Here is a 27,056-nt window from a genome sequence, read left to right as displayed (position 1 = left end):
TTCGATTACTCGTAATTGCACTGAACCACTCCCTGTTGACAAAACCTGCTCAAGCAACACGCGCTTCCCTGTTGTTCTCTACAACGCCAATTATTCAATGTTTACATTTGTTAATTTCTGACACAAATGTGTCATTAAAACGCATTTTACAATGTTCACAATTTAAAGTATCATATCAGTTAATATTTGTACGTTCGTGGTTCAAAAAAGAAACGGTCCGTTTTGCGATTCAACATCATTTCTCTGCTTCCACTCCAAAGATATGATGTTTCAATGTGGTTTCATCTCACATGTGTCCTTATGTCCGTTTTTACTTTATTGCTGATAATTCTGTGGGCGCTACTTGTAAATGGGCAGTCAGGTAATTGTTAATAACACGAGTAATCAAGTGCACACCAATTTCGCCGTGTAAACCTCTTTCAAGTAAACATTTCAATGATTTAAAGTTTTTGCGTGCAGCCTGGACAGCGTGATCTACCCTGATACCACGCACTTGTAGAAATCTCAAAAAACTGGAGTGGAGTTTACTCCTTTGCCAGACGCACAGCGTTGTCCACGATTCTCACAAATATAACACGAACTTGCCCATGTCTCAAAATTGCTTTATTCCTTATCCTCCGACAATTCATTTGCTCATTATTTTGATTCGGTTGTTTGTCATTTCACATGTAAGATGAATATGTATTCAAACGTTTCTCATGCAACAGATATGCCAATCCAGGCCTTGTTCTGGAGCATGCCAAATACATAAAAAAATCCTCAGTTATAGATCTCTTTATACCCAAAGTATTTCGGGCTGTAAAAAAGCCCTTCGTCAAGGGTTCACTACAAATGGAAAACAGAGCCATTAGATTTTGTATTAAGACCTCCATGAATACAAATATGATACTTGAAACAAATCTGAAAAAAAACTCATACCGTATTTTACTGCTCACTCGTAACCAGCATTTTCCCTCTATATGCTTTATTACACGCTAACAAAATGTGCCGGAGCCAACTTCTCCCGAACTCTCTCATCTCATGGTGTTTTACCTCCATATTTTAATGTGGAATAACCCAGACCTACCCCCTCAGCCAATGTTCCCAACGAATCCAAATGTTGCTTGCTCATTCATAGAGCGCCAAAGCCATTCTTACATACCTTCATCCTTCTTTTCAGTGTTATAACATTTCCCGATGCTCTCCTCTCCTACCCTAAAGCAGTCCCTCCCTTTAACGCTCCAACGAAGTGGTCTCACCCTTCAAGGTCAACCAATCACTACAACCCAATTATTAAGATGACACCCATGACTACAAATCCCATACATCATTGCTTCGGGTCAATGTAATTTAGCCATGCCAGTGGATTGACGCTAGAAGTAGCAAGTATATAGCCTCTGTTTATCTTTGAAAGTAAAATTGGTGGATTTAAGGACTAGTTCTGCTAAGTTGGTAAGCAATTTGATTTAAGCCTTTTTAATAGTTGTTTTTTTAAGAACTTTGCATTGTGTCATAAGACCATCTGCATGTGGTATTTGGTGTGTGGAGACGTGGCATCAAATGTTGCCAGGAGAGTGTCATCATGAAATGTATGGGTTACTGCATATCACAAGTGATTACAGTGGTTCTACATTTCAAATGGAATCTTCGTTCATGGTGCGTTTTGAAAATTCAACAGCGCCACCTGAGCAGTCGGTGAGCCAACAACCTTGTACTACTTGAGGAGGGTGGAAGTTAAAACTTTGCGGCGCAAACATATTTATGTTCTTTGACGAGTCCATCTGTATGAGTCCCCGCTATATTGGATATTACATGGGGCATATTTATCAATATTTCACACAGCTCAGCAAGCATCCTTGCTGCACTGCAGTGCATGAAAGGGCAGGAACATTATATAGTGCATTCCTGTCCTAAGCTTGTGCTGGTGCACAATGTGCTGCGTAGCGTCAACGCAGACACTCTTGCACCATGGTACAAAGGTGTCTGCATTAAAGGCACACTGCGCAATGGTGTCTGCATTGCAGTTAGGATTGTTTTTTATGCAGGAAGGGACACCTTCCTGCACAAAACAATCCTTTGAGGCATATCCCTCTTTCTATCTGTGCTGCAAGAATTCAGCACACATAGAAGGAGGAAAAAACAAGGAGAGGTAAGGATTCTTCTCCTCGTTGCACCTCACCTAGGGGGCATAGCATTTTGACGCATTCCCAGGTCTACCAGTAATGGTAAATCTGGAAATGCATCAAAAGCCATAGGTGGATGTGTGGGCACACACAAGCTCCATCCATGGAATGCCTCCCTGGAGCAGAGTAATGCAACCCATCGATTTGCGCTGCTTTACACTGGATTTATCAAGCCATGCAGGGCCACGCAAGGTATCCTTGCTTGGCTTGATAAATCTGATTCAGTAGCTATGTCGCCCCTGCACCCCTTTGCATGGTGCAAGGGCAATGCAGCTTTATGATAGATATGCCCCATACATTACTTCAAGATTAATTGCATCCCTTTGGCTCAAGTTTTTTCCTGTGGCTGAATATTGTTTTTGCGTTGCTTTAAGCTTCTTGGTATATTGAAGGCCATGTGCATTTGTGTAGGGTATACTTTTATAGAGGTATGATGTATTATATAATCTCCATGCGAAATATGGTTTACACACACAAACATGTATGCGTATGTCTGTGTGTATGTAGGAAAAAGGACTATCATGCAATATCATCCATAATTGCCATTGAGGGCTTCTGGTGAAATCATAAACCACAAGGCTGAAGGCTGAGTGATGTGTAAATGCCACCGAAATCCCAAACTAGCAATATAGGGCCATACTACAGGTTACACACTGAATAATATTTTAGGGTAGTTAGCTTGAAAAAGCAGGATTCTTTAAAGTGCAGCAAATAACAGGCACTGATTTGAATATAAAAGGTGAGGTTTTGTGTACCTATCATGATTATGGTTTTAATAATACAAGGACCGTTAACTAGGCCAAGTGTATTTATTTGAGTCTTTGACTGCAGTATTTAATGTAAATCCATTCAGGGGATTTTGTTGTATCAATCAATAGTTTTATTTGATTTAGACATCTACTGAGGATTTTGTTGTATTTTTCTGCAACATTTCTTATGAGAGCTAAAATGAGAAACTACACACCCCAGCCCCTTTCCAATTTTCGCCATAGGAAGGATCTACACAAACTGTAGAATGACAAATTAAGTTGCTTGAGTTTGTAGATTAATATGTATTGTGCACAACTGGCCACACAATTTTTGTAAATCAAAAAATGCATTGTCAATGAAAAGTGCGGTTGAACCACAAGTACACAGAGGCAAATGCTACTGTGAAATATATAATATACATATTTACATATATATTCAGTGAAAAAAGAAATGGTTAAAGCAACATTATAGTTAGGTATTGGAATGAGACACAAACTAATGTTAAAAAAAATTAAAAGATGCCAGTAACAGTTTATTAAATTAACTATAAATTGCACCTCAATCATGCACTGTTTGTGAACGCAGATACTCAGTTACCCATTGTAGGAAACTGGCTCTATATATACTACACCAAAATGAGGTATAGTGTGTATAGTAGTAGTAGTAGTAGTCACTGGGCGCTGCTCACATGCCTATTTATGCAATGGCTGCCCTCCAATGGGTTCTCTGATGGGAAAATCCCCGTTGATTTCTGGGATTTGTAGTGCAATAAGTCAGCATAATCTTCCACCAGGGACTAACAATGACCCCCATAGGGCCCCAGAGTGCCCCAGAGTGCCGGTCCTTTCGAAAATCCTCGGTACTGTCGTCCCACTTGCGAGACTCGGAATCTTCCTCGTCTCATGGCCCCGTTTCCGTTTGTCGGGGGGTGCTCCTCCATATAGATATATATATATATAGATATATATTCACTTAAAAAACCATAGGTTTCACACACGTTATAGTTAGGAATTAGCATTTAAAAAACCTTGCAAATTCACTTAAAAAACCATAGGTTTCACACATGTTATAGTTAAGTGGACATTTCACTCATAAAAAAACAATGAAATTCCCCCGTTATAGTTAGTACAGATAACTATAACTCGCGCGCCCACAATCCACTGCTGATGACGTCACATATTACATCACTCATGACATGGTCAGTGGCATCACTCATGACATCACTGATGACATCATCCTTGTGATACAGTGGTGGTCGCGCGAGTTATAGTTATCTGAACTAACTATAACGGGGGAATTTCATTGGTTTTTTACGAGTGAAATGTCCACCTAACTATAACATGTGTGAAACCTATGGTTTTTTAAGTGAATTTGCAAGGTTTTTTAAATGCTAATTCCTAACTATAACGTGTGTGAAACCTATGGTTTTTTAAGTGAATTTGTACGTTTTTTTAAATGCTAAGTTATGTATGTATTCTTATATATATTTTTTTAAGGTTTTTCACCGTGCGCGCACCGTGCGCGCACCCCGCGATTTAAAAAAAAAAAATAATCTTTTTTTCACCCTTCGGGGTCCTTCAGGGACCCCCTGACAAAGACTAGGTGGTCAGGAACTCTCTACCCTGCCCCCTTTTCACGTTCGCCACCTCTCTTTTTCAGTGTCGCACCCAAAACAAACAAAATGGCGGTGGACACTTCCTGATTTCGACCGATTCGAACGTTGACTGACATGTAACCACCAATCAGAACTACGCTCGCGCACGTAAGGGTGCGCGCACGGTGCGCGCATATAGATATTTATGTACTTTTAACTGCAATTTTGTCAGGAGCTACTGTACAGATTGACTCCATATATGCAAAAGGCACATGCCTGACCTGAGGACTACCTCTCTGCCAAATTTCAAGTAATTCTGTTTAGCCGTTCTGGCTGTACCTTCGACTAAAGGTCCTATGGGAAAATGCATGGAGAAAACGCGTTTTGGGACCCCCCTTTTGTCTCGGCCCCCGCTTGACGAATCCCCCCGAAAATTTCGCGAGGATTCGTCGACCGGCGCCAAAGTTATTCCAAATAGAATGTTGCGGTTTTCCTATGGAAAGAGGGTCCTAACTATAACTATCTACTGGCGACCGCCAGTAGATAATATATATATATATATATATATATTCACTGAAAAAACCATAGGTTTCACACATGTTATAGTTAGCGGAAATTTTACTGATAAAAAACCAGTGAAATTCCCCCGTTATAGTTAGTGTAGGCAACTATAACTCACGCGACCGCAATCCTCTGCTGATGCTAATACTGTATTTAGACACTTATTTGCCCATGTCTTCTTCCATACATTTTTAGCTATACATATATTTCAAATATTTTTTTTTCATAAAGACACATATGTCATCAGCAGAAGATTGCGGTCGCGTGAGTTATAGTTGCCTACACTAACTATAATGGGGGAATTTCACTGGTTTTTTATCAGTAAAATTTCCGCTAACTATAACATGTGTGAAACCTATGGTTTTTTCAGTGAATTTGCAAGGTTTTTTAAATGCTAATTCCTAACTATAACGTGTGTGAAACCTATGGTTTTTTCAGTGAATTTGTACGGTTTTTTAAATGCTAAGTTACTTTACGCCATTCGTGGCGTGCGCGCCCACTTAACGCAGTTCGTTCCGTGCGCGCACAGTAAGCACGCGGTGCGCTTCGCGCACCACGCGCCCACTTTACGCAGTTAGTGCCGTGCACGCACGGTGGGCACGCGGTGCGCTACGCGCACCGCGTGCCCACGTTACGCTAGATGCGCCATGTACGCACGATGCGCTTCGCGCACCGTGCGCACATGGAGGACATATGATGCACTTCGTTTTGAAAGGTAATATTTTAATTTTTCGTAATTTTTATAAGTGGGGTGGAGAGAGTGTTGTTAATTTTTTCTTTTCTTATTTTTTTTTAAAATATTGTGGTTTTTCACACCTCTAATAAGCCCTGCACATTTGGTGGCCTGCGGCCACCAAAAGCACAGGGGGTGGGGTGAGTGTGTATAGTGGGTTTTTTTTAGATTTTTTACCGTACGCGTACGGTAAGCGTAATCGGCGAAATTAGCAAAAAAATAAAAATTGCATTTTGGGCCTTGGGGGGTCTTTGGGGACTCCCTCAACATGGCTATGTGTGTGGGAGCTGTCTAAACAGCCCCTTTACATGTTTATTGGTTTTATTTAACAACCTAGCTCTCAGTGCGAGAGAGAAAATGGCGGCCGCCGCTTCCTGGTTTCGGCTGTTTGGAATGTTTACTAAGATCTAAGAGCCAATCAGAATCGCGCTCGCGCACGCCACCGTACGCGTACGGTAAGCTTACGGTAAGCGTACCGTAAGCTGGCTCAGATATATATATTGATTTAAAGGCTATTTTCTCAGAATCTACTGAACAGATTTACACCAAACCTACAAAAGGCACTTCCTTGACCTGAGGACTACCTCTCTGCCAAATTTCTAGTAATTCTGTTCAGCCGTTCGGGCTGTAGCCCTGTCTAAAGGTCCTATGGAAAAATGCATGGGAAAAACGCGTTTTGGGACCCCCCTTTTATCTCAGCCCCCGCTTGACGAATCCCCCCGAGACTTTCAGGGTAGGAGCGGAGCGTAGCGCCCCACCTATTTTGAGAAATTCGCGAGGATTCGTCGACTGGCGCCAAAGTTATTCAAAATAGAATGTTGCGGATTTCCTATGGAAAAGGGGTCCTAACTATAACTACCTACTGGCGACCGCCAGTAGGTAATATATATATATATATATATATATATATATATATATATATATATATATATATATATATATATATACTAGTAAGTAGTTATAGTTAGGAACATGCTAGGACCATGTTTCCATAGGAAAAGCATTTTTTGACTTACCTATATCTTTGGCGCCCGTTTACGAACCTTCACGAAATTTTGCCCCAGTGATTCTTGTTGTGCATGGAAAGTTTTGGGGCGATTCATTAAGTGGGAACCCATGAAAAAAGGGGGGGGTCAAAAAAAGTGTTTTTACCACGTTATTTCCCATGGCAATTTTCAACACAACTGCAGCCCGAACTGCTGAATGGAATTACACCAAATTTGGCAGAATGCTAGCTCTTGGTCCAGAAAGAGTGGTTTTTGTTAGTTGGCGTAAATCCGCTCAGTAGTTTTTGAGATATAAAAAAAACATTGTATATATAGGGATACAGACCCTCCGAGTATCTGACAGCCTTCGTGCTGGAATCTGATTGGATGCCAACACCTCAACTAGGAAGTGTTGGCAGCCATATATAGACTCAGCTTCAAGTGAGTACCACATTTTTTTTTTAAAGGAGGTAGGTTAGGAATACCCTGACCCCCTAACTCTGGTTCTGGGGTCCTCGCAAAATTTTCGGGGGGATTCGTCAAGCGGGGGCTGAGAAAAAAGGGGGGTCCCAAAACGCGTTTTTCCCATGCATTTTTCCATAGGACCTTTAGACACAGCTACAGCCCGAACGGCTGAACAGACTTACTTGAAATTTAGCAATCCTCTGCTGATGACATATGTGTCTTTATGAAAAAAAAATATTTGTAATATATGTATAGCTAAAATTTAATGGAAGAAGACATGGGCAAATAATTGTCTAAATACAGTATTAGCATCAGCAGAGGATTGCGGTCGCGTGAGTTATAGTTGCCTGCACTAACTATAACGGGGGAATTTCATTGGTTTTTTATCAGTAAAATGTCCAGCTAACTATAACATGTGTGAAACCTATGGTTTTTTCAGTGAATTTGCAAGGTTTTTTAAATGCTAATTCCTAACTATAACGTGTGTGAAACCTATGGTTTTTTCAGTGAATATATATATATATATATATATATATATATATATATATATATATATATATATATATATATATATATATATATATATATATATATATATATATGTTTTATGGAGTTTTTTTTATATAGCTTGAACTTGACCCAGTATCGGGTATCAGAGCACTTTACATAGCACCAGTTGCGTTACATGAGGACACATTCATTTTTGTTCGGCACGGGGAGATTAAGTGATTTGCCCAGAAGCACAGGATGTTAAGCGTCATTGCCGAAACTCAAACCCGGTTACCCAGATTCGAGGTTGACTGCCCTAGCCGTAAGGTCAAATCCTCTCCTCAAGAGTTATAAGTACACATAAGTATAAGAATATAAGTACACACACACGCACACATATCTATATATGCACACACATATACACACACATACACACACATATATATGGCAAAAAACGTTTCCTTTTTTACTGTCCAAAAACGAAGACGCACTCAAAAGCAGTCATTCTTCTGAGTTCTTTAATAACAGGGAAACCAGCATTTGCATTCCTGATTTTTTTCTGTGCCTGACCAGTTTCGTAACCCCCAACTCCTTAATCATAGGCAGTCCAAACCATAGAGGACTGTACCACCGTCGAAACAAGGATGGGGTCACACGGTTTTGAACTGGTGCAAATCCACAAATGGCACAGCAGTTTCAAAAAATTAAACCATGTATTTGTTTTTCTGAGGCCCACTGGAAGGCTGTAAATATGGATTTTAAAAACTGCAATCATGTAGAACCCAACTAAGGGTAAGAATGGGCTGCCAACAAACTACGAAATCCAGCATGCTTTGGAAAAATTGTCACCTGTGAGGCCCACCGGAGGGCAATAAATTCATTAGCATGCAGTTTTGGTTATGTTTCAGGGCATCTGCACGATTTCAGCAAGCCTATGATTAGGGAGATAGGGGCTCCGAAACCGGCCAGACACAGAAAGACAATCGAGAATGCAAATGCTGGTTTCCCTGCATTTAAAGAATTTAGAAGAATGACTGCTTTTGAGTGCGTCTTCGTTTTTGGACAGCAGAAAAGGAATAAATCACAGCAGGACAAGTCATGGAGGACTGCACCACAGTCGCAACAAGAATGGGGTAGCATGGGTTTGAACTGGTGCAAACCCACAAGTGCCATAGCAGTTCTGAAAAGTTAAACCATACAATGTTTTTCTGAGGCCCACTGGAAAGCTGTACATATAGATTTTATAAACTGCAATCAAGTAGAACCCACTGAAGGGTAAGAATGGGAAGCGAACAAATTACGAAATCTAGCAAGCTTTGGAAAATTCACTCATTTGAGATGTAATCAGTGATGTCATGAGTGATGTCACTAACCATGTCATGAGTGATGCAATATGTGGGGTTATAAGCAGTGCATTGTGGGCGGGAGTTAAAGCTAGCTCAGGTAGATGTAACTGCTAAATTTCTCTGGGTTTGTACTAGTGAACTGTCAGCCTAACTATAATGACTCTGCAACCTTTGTTTTTTTCATTGAATTTCTAAGGCTTTTTAGTTCAATTTCCTAACTATAATGTCCTTGTAACCTTTGGAGTTTTCAGAGAATTTCTAAGGTTTTTTTAAATTCTATTTCATTACTGTAACATCCCTGTATTTTTTCTTTATAATTAGATATTGAATATTACATCTGACTGGTGCACCACTTATTGTTGCATTTGTCATCTATTTATTTAAAAAGTACATTAATCATTTTATGTCAAGATATTTTAGTTTTTTGCAATGATGTCATGATTGCCAAGGATACACTGCAAATACTGCGTGTTTTTGACAGAGTGTTAATCACATATATAGACATGTTTTACATAAAACTTGAGTGTAGATGTTTAGTAAGATATTGAACTAATTTCACCCTAAAATTGAAGTGGTCTAATCAATTCTGTCCACAGATTGATACAGTCAGGAAATATGTCAAAAAACTGTTTCTGCATTCCTCAGAGACCATAATATGGGCTCAATCCATGACAACAACCTGCGTTTTGACATGCATGGAATTTATAGAAATTAGGGCTTTACAGATGAAGGCAACAGGGTGTTTCTAAAAACTCTGCATCCGGTCTTATGTGTGGCTGTCATATACACACAATCAACACAAGGCTCTTGTTAGAGCCACCCTAGTACCTGAAGTATTGTTATTTTTTTAATAAAGATCCTTTTTCTTCAGTTTTTGAGAATCTTTGGGACAATGTCGCGATGGTCGCGGGTACGTTGCAATTTTTTTTAAAAAGCAGACATTCAATGGCCACCAACGTATGTAAAAATAATACCTAAAAACAATCCATTCTAAACATTGCACTACACATATTACAAGATACATGCTTCTTTAAAAAACACGTTTAAACTCATGTTTCTACTAAGTTTCCTAAAACCTATTTAGTAGATGTTTGTCACTATCACACTGTCATATGGAGCAGAAATTTGATTGGGAAATGGCGTGCCACTTTCAATAGCGACAGTTATTTAAGCACAAGGAGGGAACTTGACTTGGTTTGTGGGTTATAGTATTTAAATTGCCACTCATAATACATATAACTATAAGAATAATAATAGCAACACATGTGGGTCATAAGATAAATTTGTGAAGGACTTTCCTCAAGTAGAATATGGTGTGGTAAGTGAACACTATTTAGAGAGGGCCCTCCCAAATTATAGGCTCGTCTGCCAATTGAGCTCCATTTTTGGAAATGAACAAATTTTAATATGAAGCTGGTCCCTATGGAATGGATAGGCCTAGCTCGTCATAGATGTGTGAAGGAACGATAATGGTCCAATAGGCCACATCTGGCCTTGACATTTGTGGGGGAAGTGTACTTTCCTCTGCAACAATATACATCCCTTCTATTTCTTTCTCTTGATTCCGTATGAAACCTTGATAAATGAAATGAGGATGTGTAGACAATCTCAAGAAATACTCGTCTTTAATTGCACCATAACTAAAATGAAAGAAAGAAAAAAATGAAAAATATTAAAGTCATGAGAGAAACGAATGTCACACGGTTGTAAAAACAAAGACATAGTTGACAAAAAAGCGAACAAACTGGGGTTTTAGAGGGTCAGTGCGCTGGCACATATTAAGTGGAGCTAATGATCAGTTGTTTCTGTTGCTGCTGGAGGTTGGCGTGAAGTCTAACATATTGCGCTTGCTTCCTTTTTGTTGCAGGTTCATCTCTAACATACACCTGTGCTGAGTGCAGTCAGCACTTCCAGTTCGAGTTTCCCTACGAGGCTCATGTGCGATTTCGCTGCCCCAAGAGAGCACCCAACAGGGAACCCACCGAAGAGGAGAACTCCAAGGACGCAAGGGACCAACACCAATCAAAGAACAATCTTCCACTGAGCAGTAAATTCCATAGACCCAACTCCAGTCCAAACCAGCCCCAGAAGGAGAACCACAAGCCAACAACAGACTTTCACAACCTGGCTAGGGATATGGAGAACCGGGCCCCTTCTGCATCTAGTCGGAACAGCCAAGAGAATGACGCCAGCTTAGAGAGCCACCCAAAGACCAAAAGGAAGTATGAAGAGCTTGGACTGAACCGGGGACGGGGATTAGATACACCATCAAGGGTATACCATCAGGAGAGATCTAGCCTGCTTTTATCCAAGGATGACCATTTGTCTGGCCCCCAGTCATTACGGACCAGTTCCTTCTACAGTATGGAGGAGAAAGGACAACTGATCTATGGGTCTTCCAGCCCAGCAACATGCGAGACCAAGAGAAGTGCTTTTGTGGCAGTCAAGAAGTCCACAAAAGTAGCCGAGGACATAGGGGCTGGAACTGAGAGAAAGGGCTCTTCCCCAGCAGCCAACCCAAGTAGCCCCATGGCAGAGAAGCTGCTGACTGTCCGATCAGATAACCAGATAGAGGGCTTTGGCAGTGCATTTGCCAGTGTTCCAACTCAGGTTGCGGTAACTCATGAGCAACGGCAGGAGAGGAAGAGTGCTTTTTCACAGCCAGCCCGATCCACCACCTTTAGCCTCACCCCCCCTCTCCAGTCCATCGGGCAGAAACTGATGGTGGGCATCGACTGCCATGCTAACACATCATCACGATTGTATCAGGGGGAGCCCCTAGGTGTCAAGGTGCAAAGCTCTGATTTGAATAGCAACTGCCCCATGCCAGTAGGTCTCTCCAAGCAGAACCCCTTTGTCTATGCCACAACATTCTGGCCAAAGAATGCCTCCTCGTCTGGGCAACTCCAGATGCAACTGCCCTCTGCACTCACTCTGTTACCCCCTTCATTCACCTCCCTATGCCTGCCGGCGCAAAACTGGTGTGCCAAATGTAATGCTTCCTTTCGGATGACCTCTGACCTTGTCTACCACATGCGATCCCACCACAAGAAGGAATATGCTATGGAGCCACTGGTCCGAAGGAGGAGGGAGGAGAAACTCAAGTGCCCCATATGTAACGAGTCGTTTAGAGAGCGTCACCATCTATCCAGACACATGACCTCTCACAACTGAGACGTGATGTCAGAGCGTATTCACTAGTGCACAAAGGAACACAAAACCCGGCCAAGCAGCACATTGCAATCTCACTCATTCACTCAAAAATACACATACAGGGACAGTTTGCTCTGCCAAAATAAGAATGCCTTCGCGGGGTTGGTTTCCCAAAGCACGCCTTTTCTCTTTCGAAAAGTACACTTCCAAAATGTCATATATATTGCAGCATATTGATGCTTTTGTCATACGTTTCTCATTGAAATGAAAAAAACCTAAATACAAATATTAAATGAAAGAAAAAGAGCACTTCAGTTACCGTACCTACGTTCCTTTACTACGCAGTAGTAATTGCCACATTGTATTCAATATCCTTGAATAGAATGAGAACGCAAGAGTGATTGAAAGTCATGGGATTCTGAGATATTAACTTGACTGTTTTTCAAAGAGACACTATTCTATTTATTTGTATATGCGACAATCGAAAATAAACACAATTATATTTCATTCCACTTTCCATCTTTAACTCGTTAGCTCCCATGTTTTCCTTGTCCTCGTCTGTCAGATTCGCCTACTTCCCTCGCTTGCTAAACATACATCCCTGGTCCGTGTGTGTTTCCCAAACCCCACCCTTAAGAAAAAAACATTGTTTTAAGTGGCATGGTTGATATTACTTACTTTTAATTAGGCCAATGTAACTTCGTTTAACTATTCTGCGCAGCTAATATGTTTGATTTGGAAATGAGTCTCAACAAAGCCGCGCCAAGGGAGGTGAAGAAGAATGCTGTTATCTTCTGGAGGATCCACCTGCCAGTAGTCTGTGACCATAAATGCAGAATGTTCTCCAGTGTAAACTACCTATGTAAACCCTACATGTTCAGTGGCATCAAGAAAAATCTGGTGATGGTCTTTGGCCTTGTACCTGGGCAACTGCCAACACCAAGCACTCAATGCTGGCTTCTCGCAAAGACTTAAGAAGGACTTCCACAAACATCTCCAATGGCGGTGGTCAAGGAGAAGAGAAAAGAGGAGGATAGTCCTGAAGGATCTTGAGGTACGTGCTCCGCAGACTACAGGTTGGTACTAAATGACAATAATTTGCTCGACTGAGATGCTGCCAGACACAAACACCTCTCTTCCACAGCCGACAAGAGAGGACGAATGGAGTGCTGATCGCAAAAACTGGTATGTGTGGGTGAGTAGGACAACATGGTGGGCACATTAAATCCTGCTTGGATGCAATATGACAGATCAGGTGCACATAATGGGGCGTATTTACTCATTTTTCACGAACGCGGGGCAGCAAGCAAAGTTGCTGTGCTGCGTTAAGTGAAAGGCAGACAGCAAAAATGCGCCATGTCAACTAAGATATGGTGCAGTTCGGCTGCCTCCTAGAGCAGGTGCATTGTGTGCACCATGGAGCAAGGCATGGTGCAAGGGTGCATGTGTTAGAGACAGGATTGTTTTTATGTGAGAAGGGACACCCGCCTGTAAAAAAGAATTAATGTAAGTTCCCTTATTCTAAGTGTGCTGCAGAAGGCAGGTGCATAGAAAGAGGAAGAAACAAGGAGAAATCAAGATAGGTGTAGCATTTTGACACATTCAATGGTTAATCTGAATCTGGGAGTGCGACAAAATACATGGGTGGGTGCAATGGGAATACCCATGCTCCACACTTGGAACATCTCCCTGACGCAAAGTAACACAAGGCAGTGCTTTGGTCTGCCTTGTGTTACCTTGCATTTAATAAATCATGCAAAGTCACGGTAAGTAGCTTTGCATGGCGTAGTAAATCTCTAAAATGACTTTGTATCTGGTCTGTGCCATAAAAGTGATGCAACCCGACGCAAAATCGTAGTAAATCTGCCCCAATATGTGTGCTTAGTAGTGTTTATTACCGTCCAGCTCAGTGTAAGCATTTATAATGTCTTTCCCACATTTAATTGCATTTTTAAATGTGCACATGAATTAAATTGGAATATATTGTACAGTAAGCATGGCGAAACGTGCACAACACACCCTTGTGTACAAATGAAAAAAACACTCTTTCATATTTAGAAAAAGAAAACAAATATTTGCAAAATTGAACAATAATATTTTCTCACGCATAGGCATAATATTTTCATGAATCGGTGAGACAACCATAAATAAAAAGCATACATGTTTACGGTTAAGCATCCAGAGATTTTTTGACCTCTTTAGAATCAAAGTGGTATGGGCTGTATCAAGGGGCTGGTGAAACCTTTAAAGAGAAGGCATGCGTTGCACTATGTACCATGGGGCTTTTTTATGCGAGTCTTGCAGTGACGGAGTGTCATTTTTTTGTTGCTGCAGCAGTGCAAGCCTCTCAATCGTATCGATGAGGTGACGCAAAGCCATTCTGCTTGACTTTGCATGGCCTCATAGATATGGGGTAAGAAAAAGCGGCGCTAGTCACTGTCTCGCCTTACTCTGCATCAAAGAGGCGATCCATGGACGTTGTGGTGGGTTTTCCCCAGCAAGACCCATGGATTTTTGACACTGCCCAAGATTCACTTAATCATGTAACCTGAAGCAGCGGCAAAACCTTACGCCTCCCTAGAGCAGGTGTAATAAAGAGAAATATTTTTACTTTTTCCTCTTTCCGTGTGCGCTGCTTCCTGCAGCACACATAGAAAGAGAAAAACGTCTCTTGGGATTGCTTTTTGTGGCGAAAAGTGCCCCTTCCTGCACAAAAACAATCTTGCCTGCAACTGAGGCACGCTTGCATCATGATGCACGGGTGCCTACATTGGCACTAGGCAGCAAACTGTGCACCAGCGCTGGGGCAAAGGACAGGAATTCACCCTATTTCATAAATACGATACATTCCTGTACTTTCTAATTGGCACAGGGCAGCTCAGCAGGAAGAATTGCGGCACTGCCTTGCGCCAGTTCTTCACAAATGAGGCACTTTGTACATTTTATTTGGTGAATGAAAGGTTACAGGGTTATAATAAAGGACCGAGGGGGATGAGAGACGCTATCCATGGTTTGTAGTGGGAAGAAGAAGTGGTGGCGGGAGAGACGTCGCAAAGGGCGTCAGTAGTAGATACCTGTACACTCTAAACAGAGTTTGGTGCCAGCAAGCAGAGAGGGGAGGGAAGAGGGGGAGAGCAGGCTTTTATGGGAATATATTGAGTTGAAAATTGGTCTCGAATGTCACTGATTCCTACCCTTCCCATAGTGTCAATATATGGGCGCTTTAGGCTAGGTGGAGGGTGGAGGGCCTCGTGGTATCATACAACTCTGCATGTGTTCAGCACTTACCAGTCCTTTGTTTCACCTTACTGAGTCCTGAGTACGGGTCAAGGTCCAGGAGTTGTGTGGTCGTAGCCTTGCTTATTAAATATTCAAATTCTCATCCAATTAACTATTCACTTTTCCGAACGTTACTGTTTCCTTCTTTACTTCACCTAGCTATAATTGAAAGCTGTTTTTTTTATCATCATAGATTGTCAATAACCCTAAGTATATTGCTACACTATTTATATATGTATATGGTTTCATCGTTTATTTTCAGATAAAAAGAGATGCACGTGTATTGCAGTTTAGGTATGTGACTGTTCCGTTGTACAGTTTGTGCTGATGCGAGAGAAACATGATTTTAACGAAGCCAGGAAATGACGATGCAAATATCTTAAAATGGTGATAGACTTCGAGCAGAATGGCATCAATCTTATTAATAATGTGCTTTAATATTTTGTTACGGCTTTGATTTCTTTTTCTTCCAGTGAGCATGTCGATAGGTCATTCTGAGCTTCTATGGTTTACAGTAAAAAAATAAACTCTACAGACGATCCGTTGGTTGAATGCTTTGACGAGATACGTCGTTATTTTAATAAAGTTCCAGCATATTAGCCGGCACGCGCACAGGTTGAACCACTGTGCGCGACGCTTTGCTGCTCCCTCGACCTTGTACTGAGCGCGTGACATGCGCAGAGCAGATAAACAACTTGGCAATTTTGTGGAAGCGCCCCATGGACTCGAAGACAGCCACGGCGTGTCCTAGAGGAAAGAACATGTATGAACTCCGGCGGTCCGGCTTTCAGTTCCATTCATGCAGTTTAAGGTGAATGGGAACTACTTAAAGGCAGCACAAACGACGGGTAATGTAATTATTTATATTATACGTGTGGTTATTTATTTATTTATTTATTTATTATTATTATTATCATCGTTATTATCGTTATTATTATTATTATTATTATTATTATTATTATTATTATTATTATTATTATTATTATTATTGTTATCATCATTATTATTATTATCGTTATTATTATTATCATTAGCTTCATAATTTCTCACCTTATTATTACAGTTAAAACTGCTATTTATGCTGTAGTCCTCACCTGCTCTACTGCAACTATATATACTGCTAAAACTACTACTAGCACAAACAGTCGTAATAGCACTATTACCATCTAATGTTGATGACGGTTATTATTATTATTAATATTATTATCATTATTATTATCATTATCATTACCATTATTTATGATCAATATAAAAGCGCAGCTATAACTTTGGCTATTGTTTTTGCACTAACGGTTTCTCAGGAATGATGTTATATAGGGAATCATTCACAATAGCATTCAGAAATTACGTACTTTACACAATGTACTGATTTCTTCAAATACGTCGCTTTGAAAATGAGATTTACGGTCAGACGCAGCTTATTGGTCTCAGAGGATGTCAATTACTTTATATATTGCAGATATTTTTAAAAAATCGCAATACACTTCTCAGCCTAAACGGAACCTTGAACACTTTGTCTGAAATCCGGCATCCTTTGGACCATGGAAACTGTAGAAAACAGCTGCAGTGCCCCTCACTTGTACTGCATTCCTGGGGACCTGGACGCGTTGATCATTCATTCAACATATACAGTGGTCTCTTCGGAGGAAGCGTACGCCTAGACTTCCCTGACTAACCATGTGCAGATCTCAAATGTTTGAAAAGAACGGTCAGATGTAGTCACTGTATAATTTCATAAATTATATGAAAAACATATTGCATTATAAAACAGGTTCTGCAAGCAAACATCATAGCCATCTTCATGGCAAGTGTAAGGGTATTTGGCCCCAGTGGACTCCTCCAGCGCCGGGGGACTCCACCCCCCCTCTCCAGGTGCCAGAAAGCGCGCTTGCAGTGTTGGCCCAGGAAGGGTCGGGGCCTTCTCCCGATGCGCTAAAGGTGCCCTCAACAATCCCGCAGGGTGGGAATTCTTTGTGGCGGGTGAAGGGGTCTTTGGCCCCTACGGACTCCTCCAAGGCCACCGGACTCCACCCACCTCTCTACAGGTTTTAGGAAGCTCGCTTGAAGTGTTGGTCCAGAAGGGGGCGGGGCCTTCTCCCAACGCGATAAAAGCACCCACGGCAATTCCGTAGCACTGGAAATCTTTGTGGCAGGCTAAGGGGTCTTTGACCCCCATGGGCTCCTCCAGCACCAGGGGACTCCATCCCTTATCTCTACAGGCGCCAGGAAGCGCGTTTGGAGTGACGGCACAGGAGTGCGGGGGGGGGAGAGGGGGGTCCTTCTAATGTGCTAAAGGCACCCATAACACCCCCACAGTGGGAAGCATGCGCAGGCCGTTCGTGGGTGAAGTTCGGGCCTGTCCGAGGCCGTAAGAGGCTGCCCCCCCCACCTCCTAAATTTTGCCTTGGAATATACTCAACCTTTGAGTGAGTGAAATTATTAGTTTTTCCATTTCCAATTCTCAAAGAATCTCAACTCGCCAGCAACTTCAACTCAATCCAGCCAGTGGGGAAGGGGTGGTGACCGGACGTTTAACGTTAAACCTGTATTATTTGCACCTACATTCTTCTAAGTGAGGCCAGCATGGCGAACCGCGAGGATGTGGGGTGCTTCTGTCACTCCTGCTCTGAAAGTCACATCAATTGATCTGATTGGGGTCGTTGCCACAGAATGAGAGGAGACTTTCCCTGGGAGGCGGGAAGCTTGTGTAAACAATACTCGCCTCTTTTGTGGAGATTCCAGTAACAGTGGCTTCATCCTGGACTCCTCCCTCTCCATGACCAGGCAAGCCAACAACGTCTCCTCGGCGTGCTTCAACATCCTACGCATGCTACGGAAGATCTTCTGGTGGATCCCCACCGAGACCAGGAAGCCCGTCACCCAGGCCCTCGTCACCAGCCGACTGGACTACGGCAACGCCCTCTACGCCGGTACCACCGCCAAGCTCCAGAAGAGACTCCAGCGGATCCAGAACGCCTCAGCCAGACTCATCCTCGACATCCCACGAACCAGCCACATCTCCGGACATCTGAGAGACCTTCACTGGCTCCCCGTCAACAAAAGAATCACCTTCCGCCTCCTCACCCACGCACACAAAGCCCTACACGACCAAGGCCCGAGCTACCTCAACAGCCGAGTCAACTTCTACGCTCCCAAACGCCACCTCCGATCAGCCAACCACGCCCTCGCCGCCGTCCCCCGCATCCGAAGAGCGACTACAGGAGGAAGGTCCTTCTCCTACCTGGCCGCCAAGACCTGGAACTCCCTCCCTCCCGACCTGCGCCTGACCCAAGACCACCTCTCCTTCAGGAAGAAGCTGAAGACCTGGCTGTTCGAGCAGTAGCGGCCCCCCCCCCCCCCCACCAGCGCCTTGAGACCCTACGGGTATGTAGCGCGCTTTATAAGTGTCACTGATTGATTGATTGATTGACCCCGGCCACTTCTCAGGCCGATCCCAAACTTCAGAATATGGCGGTATCATCTAAGCCCAGTAATCCCTATAATGTGCATTCTCACAAGCACCCCACAGAGGAACAGGCTGCTAAAAAAGTTAGGTGGGCTGCTAGAAATAAGTAGCCAGCTGTGGTTCCCCTGGTGTTTTTTCCTATCCCCCTCCTGTGCGTGTTATTCCTGTTATTAACAACATTAATTCTGTGGGGACTCTTAAACCGAGTTGGGTGTTTGTCCTGGTGGAAACCCTGGTTGACAGGGTTACATTGATCATGAGAGAGGAGCTTTCTCCTGTTTTGGTGAGACTGTCAGTGACTGAATCCTCTCTCAGAGTTTCTATTAAACCTATGGCACCTCCCAAGCAGCCATCTGGTGGAGGAGAGCCAGTGTCTACCGCATCTAATGTCCTTCCATCCCAGGCCTGCCCCGTCGAGCAATAGTTGTGGAAGCAGCACAGCTGCCCGCGCCTCATTGACTAGTATCAGTGACTCTGCAAGGATTTATGGGGCTATTATGGAAATGATTCATGCACCCAGGCATATTTATCCTCAGGGCGATCATTTAGGGCGTACATGGCTGGATTAGCAATCCAAGAAACAATGGATCTCCCTGTAATCAGCCTGCCCCCGTGGCCCGTCCCTATGTAACTCCTGACAGGAGCTCCGGGGCTGTGAGAAGAGCTGACTGAATGACACACTGAACTTGGTAATAAGTGTCCAAACAGGCTGGGGGGACACAAGAATTTTCAGATGTCATTGGCGAACAACATCCTCTTCACCCGTAGGGTGAGGTAAATTGGGAAGGGACGAAAAGATCGACCAGGGGACTGTGTGATTATTAATTTCAGAGACTCTGCAGCGATTCATACATTGCTATTTGATGCTGTGTTTCCCCAGGTGGGGGATTCCAACTTTGTTTTACTTACTCTGGGGTACTTTTACAAGCCCACACAAGGTGTGAGTATAGACCACACCTCATCCTTGCAATGTCACTATCCCTGCCCCTGTGTAATCCCCAACAAACCACCACTCATGAATGTTTTTTTCAATGTTCCTATATATAATAGGTTTGGGATTTTGGACCAAGTGGATTAACTTACTAGTAAGGATGGTTTTCTCACCCCAACTGATCCAATGATGGCTGTCGCAGAAATGGTTGCTACGAAGGGCTGTTGAATGCTAGGGCAGAGCATACCACTGCTCATGGTAACCTTCCAGATGGGTTCCTTGTATATTTCCTGTATGATTGTACTCCCAACCAGGAGTTTTCCACCTGCCAAGACGTGCACTGAGGACAGAGGGGTTTCTATCTCCATGAAACTCCCCAGGAAGCACCATTCGCTCTATGCTTAGTAGATTGGATGAGCACAACCTGCACACCCTCTGTTAGCATTGACTGCAGGCCAACCACCAACTCAGCAGACACAACTAGGATGGTACATAATGTAGAGGCCAATTTTACCCTGAGGGTTCCGTCTTGGAACGTTGCAGGCATGTGCTCTAAGCTTGACAACATAGACTGGGGGATGTTTACCGACCAATATGATGTGTGTCTATTCAAGAAGCCTGGCTCATCTCAAAAGTCCAGCGAGCTGGTTTTGCCATTTATAGTACAGAGGCAGTTTCCTATGGTGGGGTAGACCCTCAGGGTGATTGATGACGTGGGTGGGAACTCATGTGGGCAAAAATGTAGTGCAGTTGGAGGTATTATCAGGTGGCTTCTGTGTGCCACCATTTTATTTCCGACAGGACACTCAGTCTGCATTTACAATATTTACTCTAGACCCACGGCCAATAGAGTGGAGTCTACAATGATAAGTCAGCTTGCTTCCCACATGGCAGGACTACCTGTGTGCACTCTGAAAATTGTGGGAGGTGACTTTAATTGTCAGTTTGAGGCCCTGAGCACCTCTTGTAGCGAGTTTATGTCAGAGGAGGACAGAATTTGGTCCATCCCTAACTTAATCATCTGTCCGTCAAGAAATGGTATGCCTAGCTCTTCAATTGAATGCCCTAACATTGAATCAGAGCATACGTACATGCAATGGGAGAACACGCTCAGATAGGGGTAGGAAACACAACTTCAACAGACTACCCAGAACTATACCGATTTATTATATATTGGTTGATGTCAGACTTTGGCCTTTTTTCACGTATATGGCTGTCATCAATAGCCATGATAGCGATCACAATGCACTCAAACTCGCTCCAGATTTTCCATGTACCCTGCATCTAACTGCACGTGCGCAACCCCTGGATTGTAGTCACCAATTAGCTTCTAACAGGCGCAGGATATATTGGCCCACAGTTGCCCGCTCTCAGGACTCTGTGAAGTCTATTTGCCATTCTGTGGAAAAGAACCTTGACTTTGTTTCCAATTTGAACCTCAACCTGGGTCTGGATACTTCCTTGACAAAGGCTGGGGAAGCCCATCACTAATTATTTGAAGATCTCAAAAATAACTTTTTTTAAAGAAACGATGCACCTGGAAACAAGAAGGTCAGTGCCTTCGTGATTCAGCAATCACTGTCGGACCGCCAATTTCATTAGCTCTTTTAGAGCATAGGATAGGTGTGAAATTCAAGCAAGGAGAGTTGCATATAAGTGTGCTTTCAATAAGGCTAAATGGGAATGGGACCAAGGGAGGTGGGAGTTACTCTGGCGAACACAAGGGACAACAATCAGACCACCTTTTGGAACCTCTTAGCCACTGGGAACACAGAGGGAATCCCTACAATAGAAAGTAATATAGCAGCTAAAGGCTGGAAAACACACTTCTCTACTTTATATTTACCACCAAAGGAGAGAGGCTTCCTATGTATTGCCTAAGAATTCACCCTCACCAACAATAGAAAGGCCGTTAGTTAACTGTGGGTACCCACTGTTACTTGAAAAAAGGTGGCGCAGCCCATCAGAAAGATCATCCCTCATAAAGCTCAGAGAATTGACAAAATCCCTGGGGATTTGTTCCTGTCTGAGATCGAGGTTTGGGGCCCATACTTTTCAGTTGTGTTTAATGCCATTCTAAGTGAGCTAAGTTTGCCACCATCGTGGGCAGGGACAGAAATCTTCCCTACCTATAAGAAGGGTTCCCACTGGTCCCAGCCAATTACAGTCTATCAGCCTCATATACACCACTCAGACATTTTTAGCAGAACTATTCTCTTGATGCTTCAAACTGATTAGAAGGTAATGCTGTACTGTGACCCCTGCAAGCAGGTTTCCATACTTGCACTTCTACGATTGATCAAGTATTTAGGCTCCAGCTGATTTATTGGAAAACTATTATGCTTGAAAGGGGCAGACTTTATGCAGTATTTGTAGACTTCCAATCTGCTTTTAATTTGGTCCCAAGAAATACACTGTGGCAGGTGCTAGCTGCGATGGCTGTCCCTGCATATTTATGTTGAATTATCGAGATATTGAATGAACAGATCTCCACGTTCACTGTGGGAGATTAGGAGAAGTAACAGAACTCTTCCCAGTGAGAAGGAGCATACAACAAGGCTGTGTCCTAGCCCAGACTCTCTTTACTCTGTATATTATTGACTTGGTTACCTGTTTAAATGCCTGTGACAATGATGCTCCCTAGCTAGGGAACATGAGGGTTCCGGCCCTCATCTTCGCAGACGACACCCTTCACTTATCCACGTCACTGAGGGGGTTTCAGAAAATTTTGGATTAGTTTAGTAGTAGTTTTTGTGTCCAGAGGGTTTTGGAGATCAACGCTAGTAAAACAAAATGCATGTTTTTCAACCCCTGCAACACCACACTCTCTAAACCCACTTTGAATGGAACCCCGCTAGATCAGGTTCATCAATTTGAGTATCTTGGTATTACTCTAGATCTAGATGAGAAGCTGGACTGGGCCCACCACATTTCGAAACAAAGGCACAAATTGGAGCAGCATGTTGGGGGTCTGTTGAAGGTTCAGCAAGGGTCGGTCTTTAAACCAGTTTTTCTAGCTGTCCAGTTGTATTCCTACCAAGCACTGGGTGCTGAGCTACAGGGACATAAGACCTCAGAAACCTTATACATTGTTGAGAATTGGTTTCTGAGGAAAGTGTTCTGCCTCACAGTCAGTATTCCTCTGATCCCATTAAGGCTTAATTTAGGGCTTAGCCCAATCTCGGAAAGAATTGCAATTAGATCTTTAATCTTTTGGAGAAAACTCTGGGCTACTCCCAAACTGCTACTTTACCAATGTGGGTTGGAGGAAATACTTAGCTACCCCAGTGCTGGTAAGTTTCCCTGGATTCAATATATTAGAGATTCACTTCTGTGCTTCAGACTAGCCAACCTGTGGGAAGGCCCATGGGTTTAGGCTTACTTATGAGTAAAATGGACCTTAAAAGGCTGTTCAAGATTTTTATTTTAGATACGCTTTGTCAACACGGGCTTTGGACACTCTAACCATCTTTTTCATCTTGCTCAAGGATACTTACCTTGCAGAACCATTTCTATATGAAGTAGAACCAAGCCTGCCAGGAAACTGTAAGTACAGTTTAGGCACAAATCCTTACCACTCTGTATCTATACTTCGAAATGGGTGGGCCCCACCAGTCCAGAAGAGATGGTCTATCCCTCCTGTGGGTTTGTCAAGGAGACAGTAGCACACGATTTTTTGTCCAGTTCATAGAAGAGTCAGGGCCAAATGTTTAATCCCTTTGTGTAGGAATCTTGGCATTACTCAATATGAGGAGGCTTACAGAGTTTTACAATCAGATACTAGTAAACCCATTGTATTTGCTGTTTCATGGTATCTATTTGCTATGTGGCACATACGGCGGAAAATTGTGTCAGTACCTTTGGATAACGCTGCTGAATGCTCATCACTCTATTCTGATAATGTATGCATATTCAATTGGTACCTGTCAATGGATACTTCTCCAGCAATATTTGGCAGACTGGCTCATGTATAGGCCTCTAGAGTGTATGCTCTACTATTTTAACATGTAATCTTTTTAAAGGTATTAATATGGCAATTAATTGGGTTTTATTGTTTTTTTATTAATAACATGCTTTTAATGTTTTCACTTATGGTTTTTATGTCATATCTATTGGAAATTTAATATGATCTGAATGGTATGCTATTTTATGTTTGTTATCTGTGTGTCTCTTTTATGGCATAATGCCAAAATAATGAGTATTGAACTGAAATACTGAAGCGATGAATCAAATCAAAATACTGAGGAAATGCTGGTTTTCCAATGTCAGGGCACTCTGGCAATGGTTCTCATTGGATAGGAGAATATACAGCCAATAGGCAGGTAACAAACAATCAACGGATCGTTTTCTAGCAGCCTATATTTGTTAGGGTGCCCAATACAGATGCCCGTGCTCACGGGATTCATTGCTTCAGTAATGGTTGCTATCACACTTTAGTCCTGAGGATGATCCTTTTCCAAATGGATTTGCTAGGGTTGAAATGTCAACAAACTGTACTAGCGGACTGATACTAATTAATATAATATCAATCGATCAATCAGGAGTTTATATAGCATGGCTACTCATCTGTGAGGGTCTCAAGGCGATGGGTGGGGGGCTGCTGATCTGTCTGGGTGTGGCGGTTCAGTTGAAGAGCCAGGTCTTGAGGTCCTTCCTGAATTGGGTCAACAACAAGGATTGCATGAGGTGGAGAGGCAGGGTGTTCCAGGTCTTGGATTGGAGGTAGGAGAATTATTTTCCCCCGGAGACCAGGGTGAGTTGGGCAGAGCAGAGTTGTCTGGCAGGTGTGTGGAATGTGAGACGGTTGTTCAGATATTCTGGTCCTGAGTCATGGAGAGCTTTGTAGTCATTTGTGAGAAGCTTGAAAGTGATTCTCTTGTTGATTGGGAGCCAGTGGAGTTGTCGGAAGTATTGTGCTATGTGGCTGTGGTGGGGTATGTCAAAGACCAGTCTGGCTGCGGCTATTGGCCGTTCTGTAGTTTCCTGAGCTCTTTCTGAGTGATACCGGCATAGAGTGCATTGCTATGGTCAAGTCTGCTGGTTCGGAGTGTGTAGGTGACCATCTTTCTGGATTTTGTAGAGATCCATCTGCATGTTTTTCGAAGCAGGTGGAGTGCATGGAAGCAGGATGAGGATACTGCATTAATTTGGCAGTTTATTGTGAGCGAGGAGTCCATTATGATGCCAAGGTTGCGTGCATGGTCTGTAGGGATGAGAGGGGTTCTTACTGCGGCGGTCCACCAGGAGTCATCCCAGGCTAAGGGGGCAGGTCCCAAGATTAGTGCTTTGGTCTTGTATGAGTTGAGCTTGACGCAGCTGTCTGTCATCAGGTAACAATGGCCTCTATTCCGCTATGAAAGTTGATCCAAGTGGCTGTGGGTTCATTGGTGAGGGAGAGGATCAGCTGGGTGTCGTCGGCGTAGGAGACAATATTGAGTCCATGTCTTCTGAAGATGGCTGCAAGGGGGGCAATGTAGCTGTTGAGGGTGGGGATTAGGGAGGAGCCCTGGGGCACTCCACAGCTGATCCAAGTAGGTTCTGAGAAGAAGAGGAGTAGCCTGACTCACTGTGTTCAGCCGGTAAGGAAGGAGTGGATCCAGTCCAGTGCCTTGTCATGGATGCCGGCGTCATGGAGTCTCGTGATTAGGATGTGGTGGGAGACGGTGTTGATATAAACAATGTACTCTTACTTGATGTATTTTTGTTAAAAAGTAAATTTCTATAAGCCTGTGGTTTTGCACATTTGGTTGTATTAGCACTGGTGCACATTGATCCACATATGTCTGAGAGAAATACGGAAGTTTATTGGGACACGTCCTTTAAACATAGACAAACTCAAAAAAAAAAATTGTTTTATAAAATCCTCAACTCTACAGTACTGAGCCTTACTATTTCATATTAAAATACAGCATAATTGTCCAAAATGACTCCGTATATTTAATACAGGTTAAAAAACGTGTGAGACCTTTAGATACTTCAAAGAAATTCACATTCGACAAAAGTACAATCTCTTCCGGCCTAGACAATATCTGATATTAGATAAATAAGGGATTTAAAAACTTGACTCGCACTCATTTAAAATACAGACATGGTATGCTGCCACCCATCTCTACAGACTAAACACATGAAAGGAGCAGTAGTCGACTATAAGTAATATAGGAGCATGCTTGATGCATCCCTCTAGGTCACATGACATGTGAAGACCTCATTCATGAAAAGGGACAGATGTAGGCTTCTGTACACATATTAGATTAGAGTGAGGCTAGAGGCATAATAAAAAAACAGGGTGCCAGGCACTTCCAGTCGGATATACAGGCCAGGGGATTACAACTGTACATCATTTGAGGGACATTCCTGTTCCATAAGATGATGAAAGCCAGATGCAGAAACTTCACAATTAATTATGCCCATGTTGTGGCTGCTTCTGCTTGAAGGCAACCCTAGGAGCTCCTGGCCTGCCTTGTGCCTTGAAGACTACCCACCTGCTGAGAGAGGGAAAATGTCTACATGGTTCTGCAGGAGGAGCGACTGGACAGGAGGAAAAGGCCTGTGTGTTCCAAGCCTGAGGCCAGAGAAAAAGGATTGCCTGAGAAAGCTAAGACAAGAGCGACCCTTGCTGAAGAGGGTCTACCAGTCTTTCACTGTGGTTTCCCTTTAGAGCAGTTAAAGACTACAAACACTCATATAGCAGCGTGAGATAGGCAGGATGGGGATGAAACTGGCTGCCCTGTGCATTGGCCGAATTCAGGGCTGCAGCTGCTTATATGTTTCAGCTCAGGTCTGAGCTATAACTGCCTTGACATGTGTATCAGCCCCCGGTGGGCTGCACCTACCTCATCATGTGTATCGGCCCAAATCAAGACCACAACTGCTTTGATGTGTGTCTGCGTACATCCAGACATGGGCTGTGACAGTTGAAAGTGCCTGCACAGCAGAGTGGCAATTGACAGCCAGTGCGGCTGTGTTTGGTGAAGACACGAGCAGCACCTGACCTCATCGGCTGCCTCTGCCAAAGCCACACATGATTACTGCAGGACCTTGGTTGCAATGCAACTGAGCGACTGTGAACACGCTGAGGATAGTACAAGTACTAAAGATTGTTTACTATGAAAATAAAGGTAAGAAAAAGCTTAACACAATT

The 27,056-nt window shown here is 43.0% G+C and overlaps 2 protein-coding genes across 3 annotated transcripts in view; one reads left to right on the top strand and one right to left on the bottom strand.

The window, feature by feature from the left end:
* LOC146861778 (uncharacterized) overlaps nt 1–1,203 on the bottom strand; it is a 182,791-nt gene extending 181,588 nt beyond the window's left edge. Inside the window, exon 1 of the mRNA XM_085640954.1 lies at nt 1,142–1,203. The gene's annotated coding sequence lies outside the window, so the exon portion shown is untranslated. The remainder of the gene's footprint in view (nt 1–1,141) is intronic.
* The window catches only part of PRDM8 (PR/SET domain 8), a 34,027-nt gene extending 20,588 nt beyond the window's left edge, over nt 1–13,439 (top strand). For both annotated transcript variants that reach the window (XM_085640953.1, XM_085640952.1), the window contains one exon: nt 10,954–13,439. In XM_085640953.1, the coding sequence (XP_085497079.1) occupies nt 10,954–12,260 (1,307 nt within the window). In that variant the 3' untranslated portion in view covers nt 12,261–13,439. The remainder of the gene's footprint in view (nt 1–10,953) is intronic.
* The last annotated feature ends 13,617 nt before the right edge of the window (nt 13,440–27,056 follow it).

The sequence above is a fragment of the Triturus cristatus genome, chromosome 2_2 (assembly GCF_964204655.1).
Source record: "Triturus cristatus chromosome 2_2, aTriCri1.1, whole genome shotgun sequence".
Classification (NCBI taxonomy): domain Eukaryota; kingdom Metazoa; phylum Chordata; class Amphibia; order Caudata; family Salamandridae; genus Triturus; species Triturus cristatus.
Note: the sequence above shows the minus strand (reverse complement) of the source record. Positions and strands in the feature narration are given on the sequence as shown.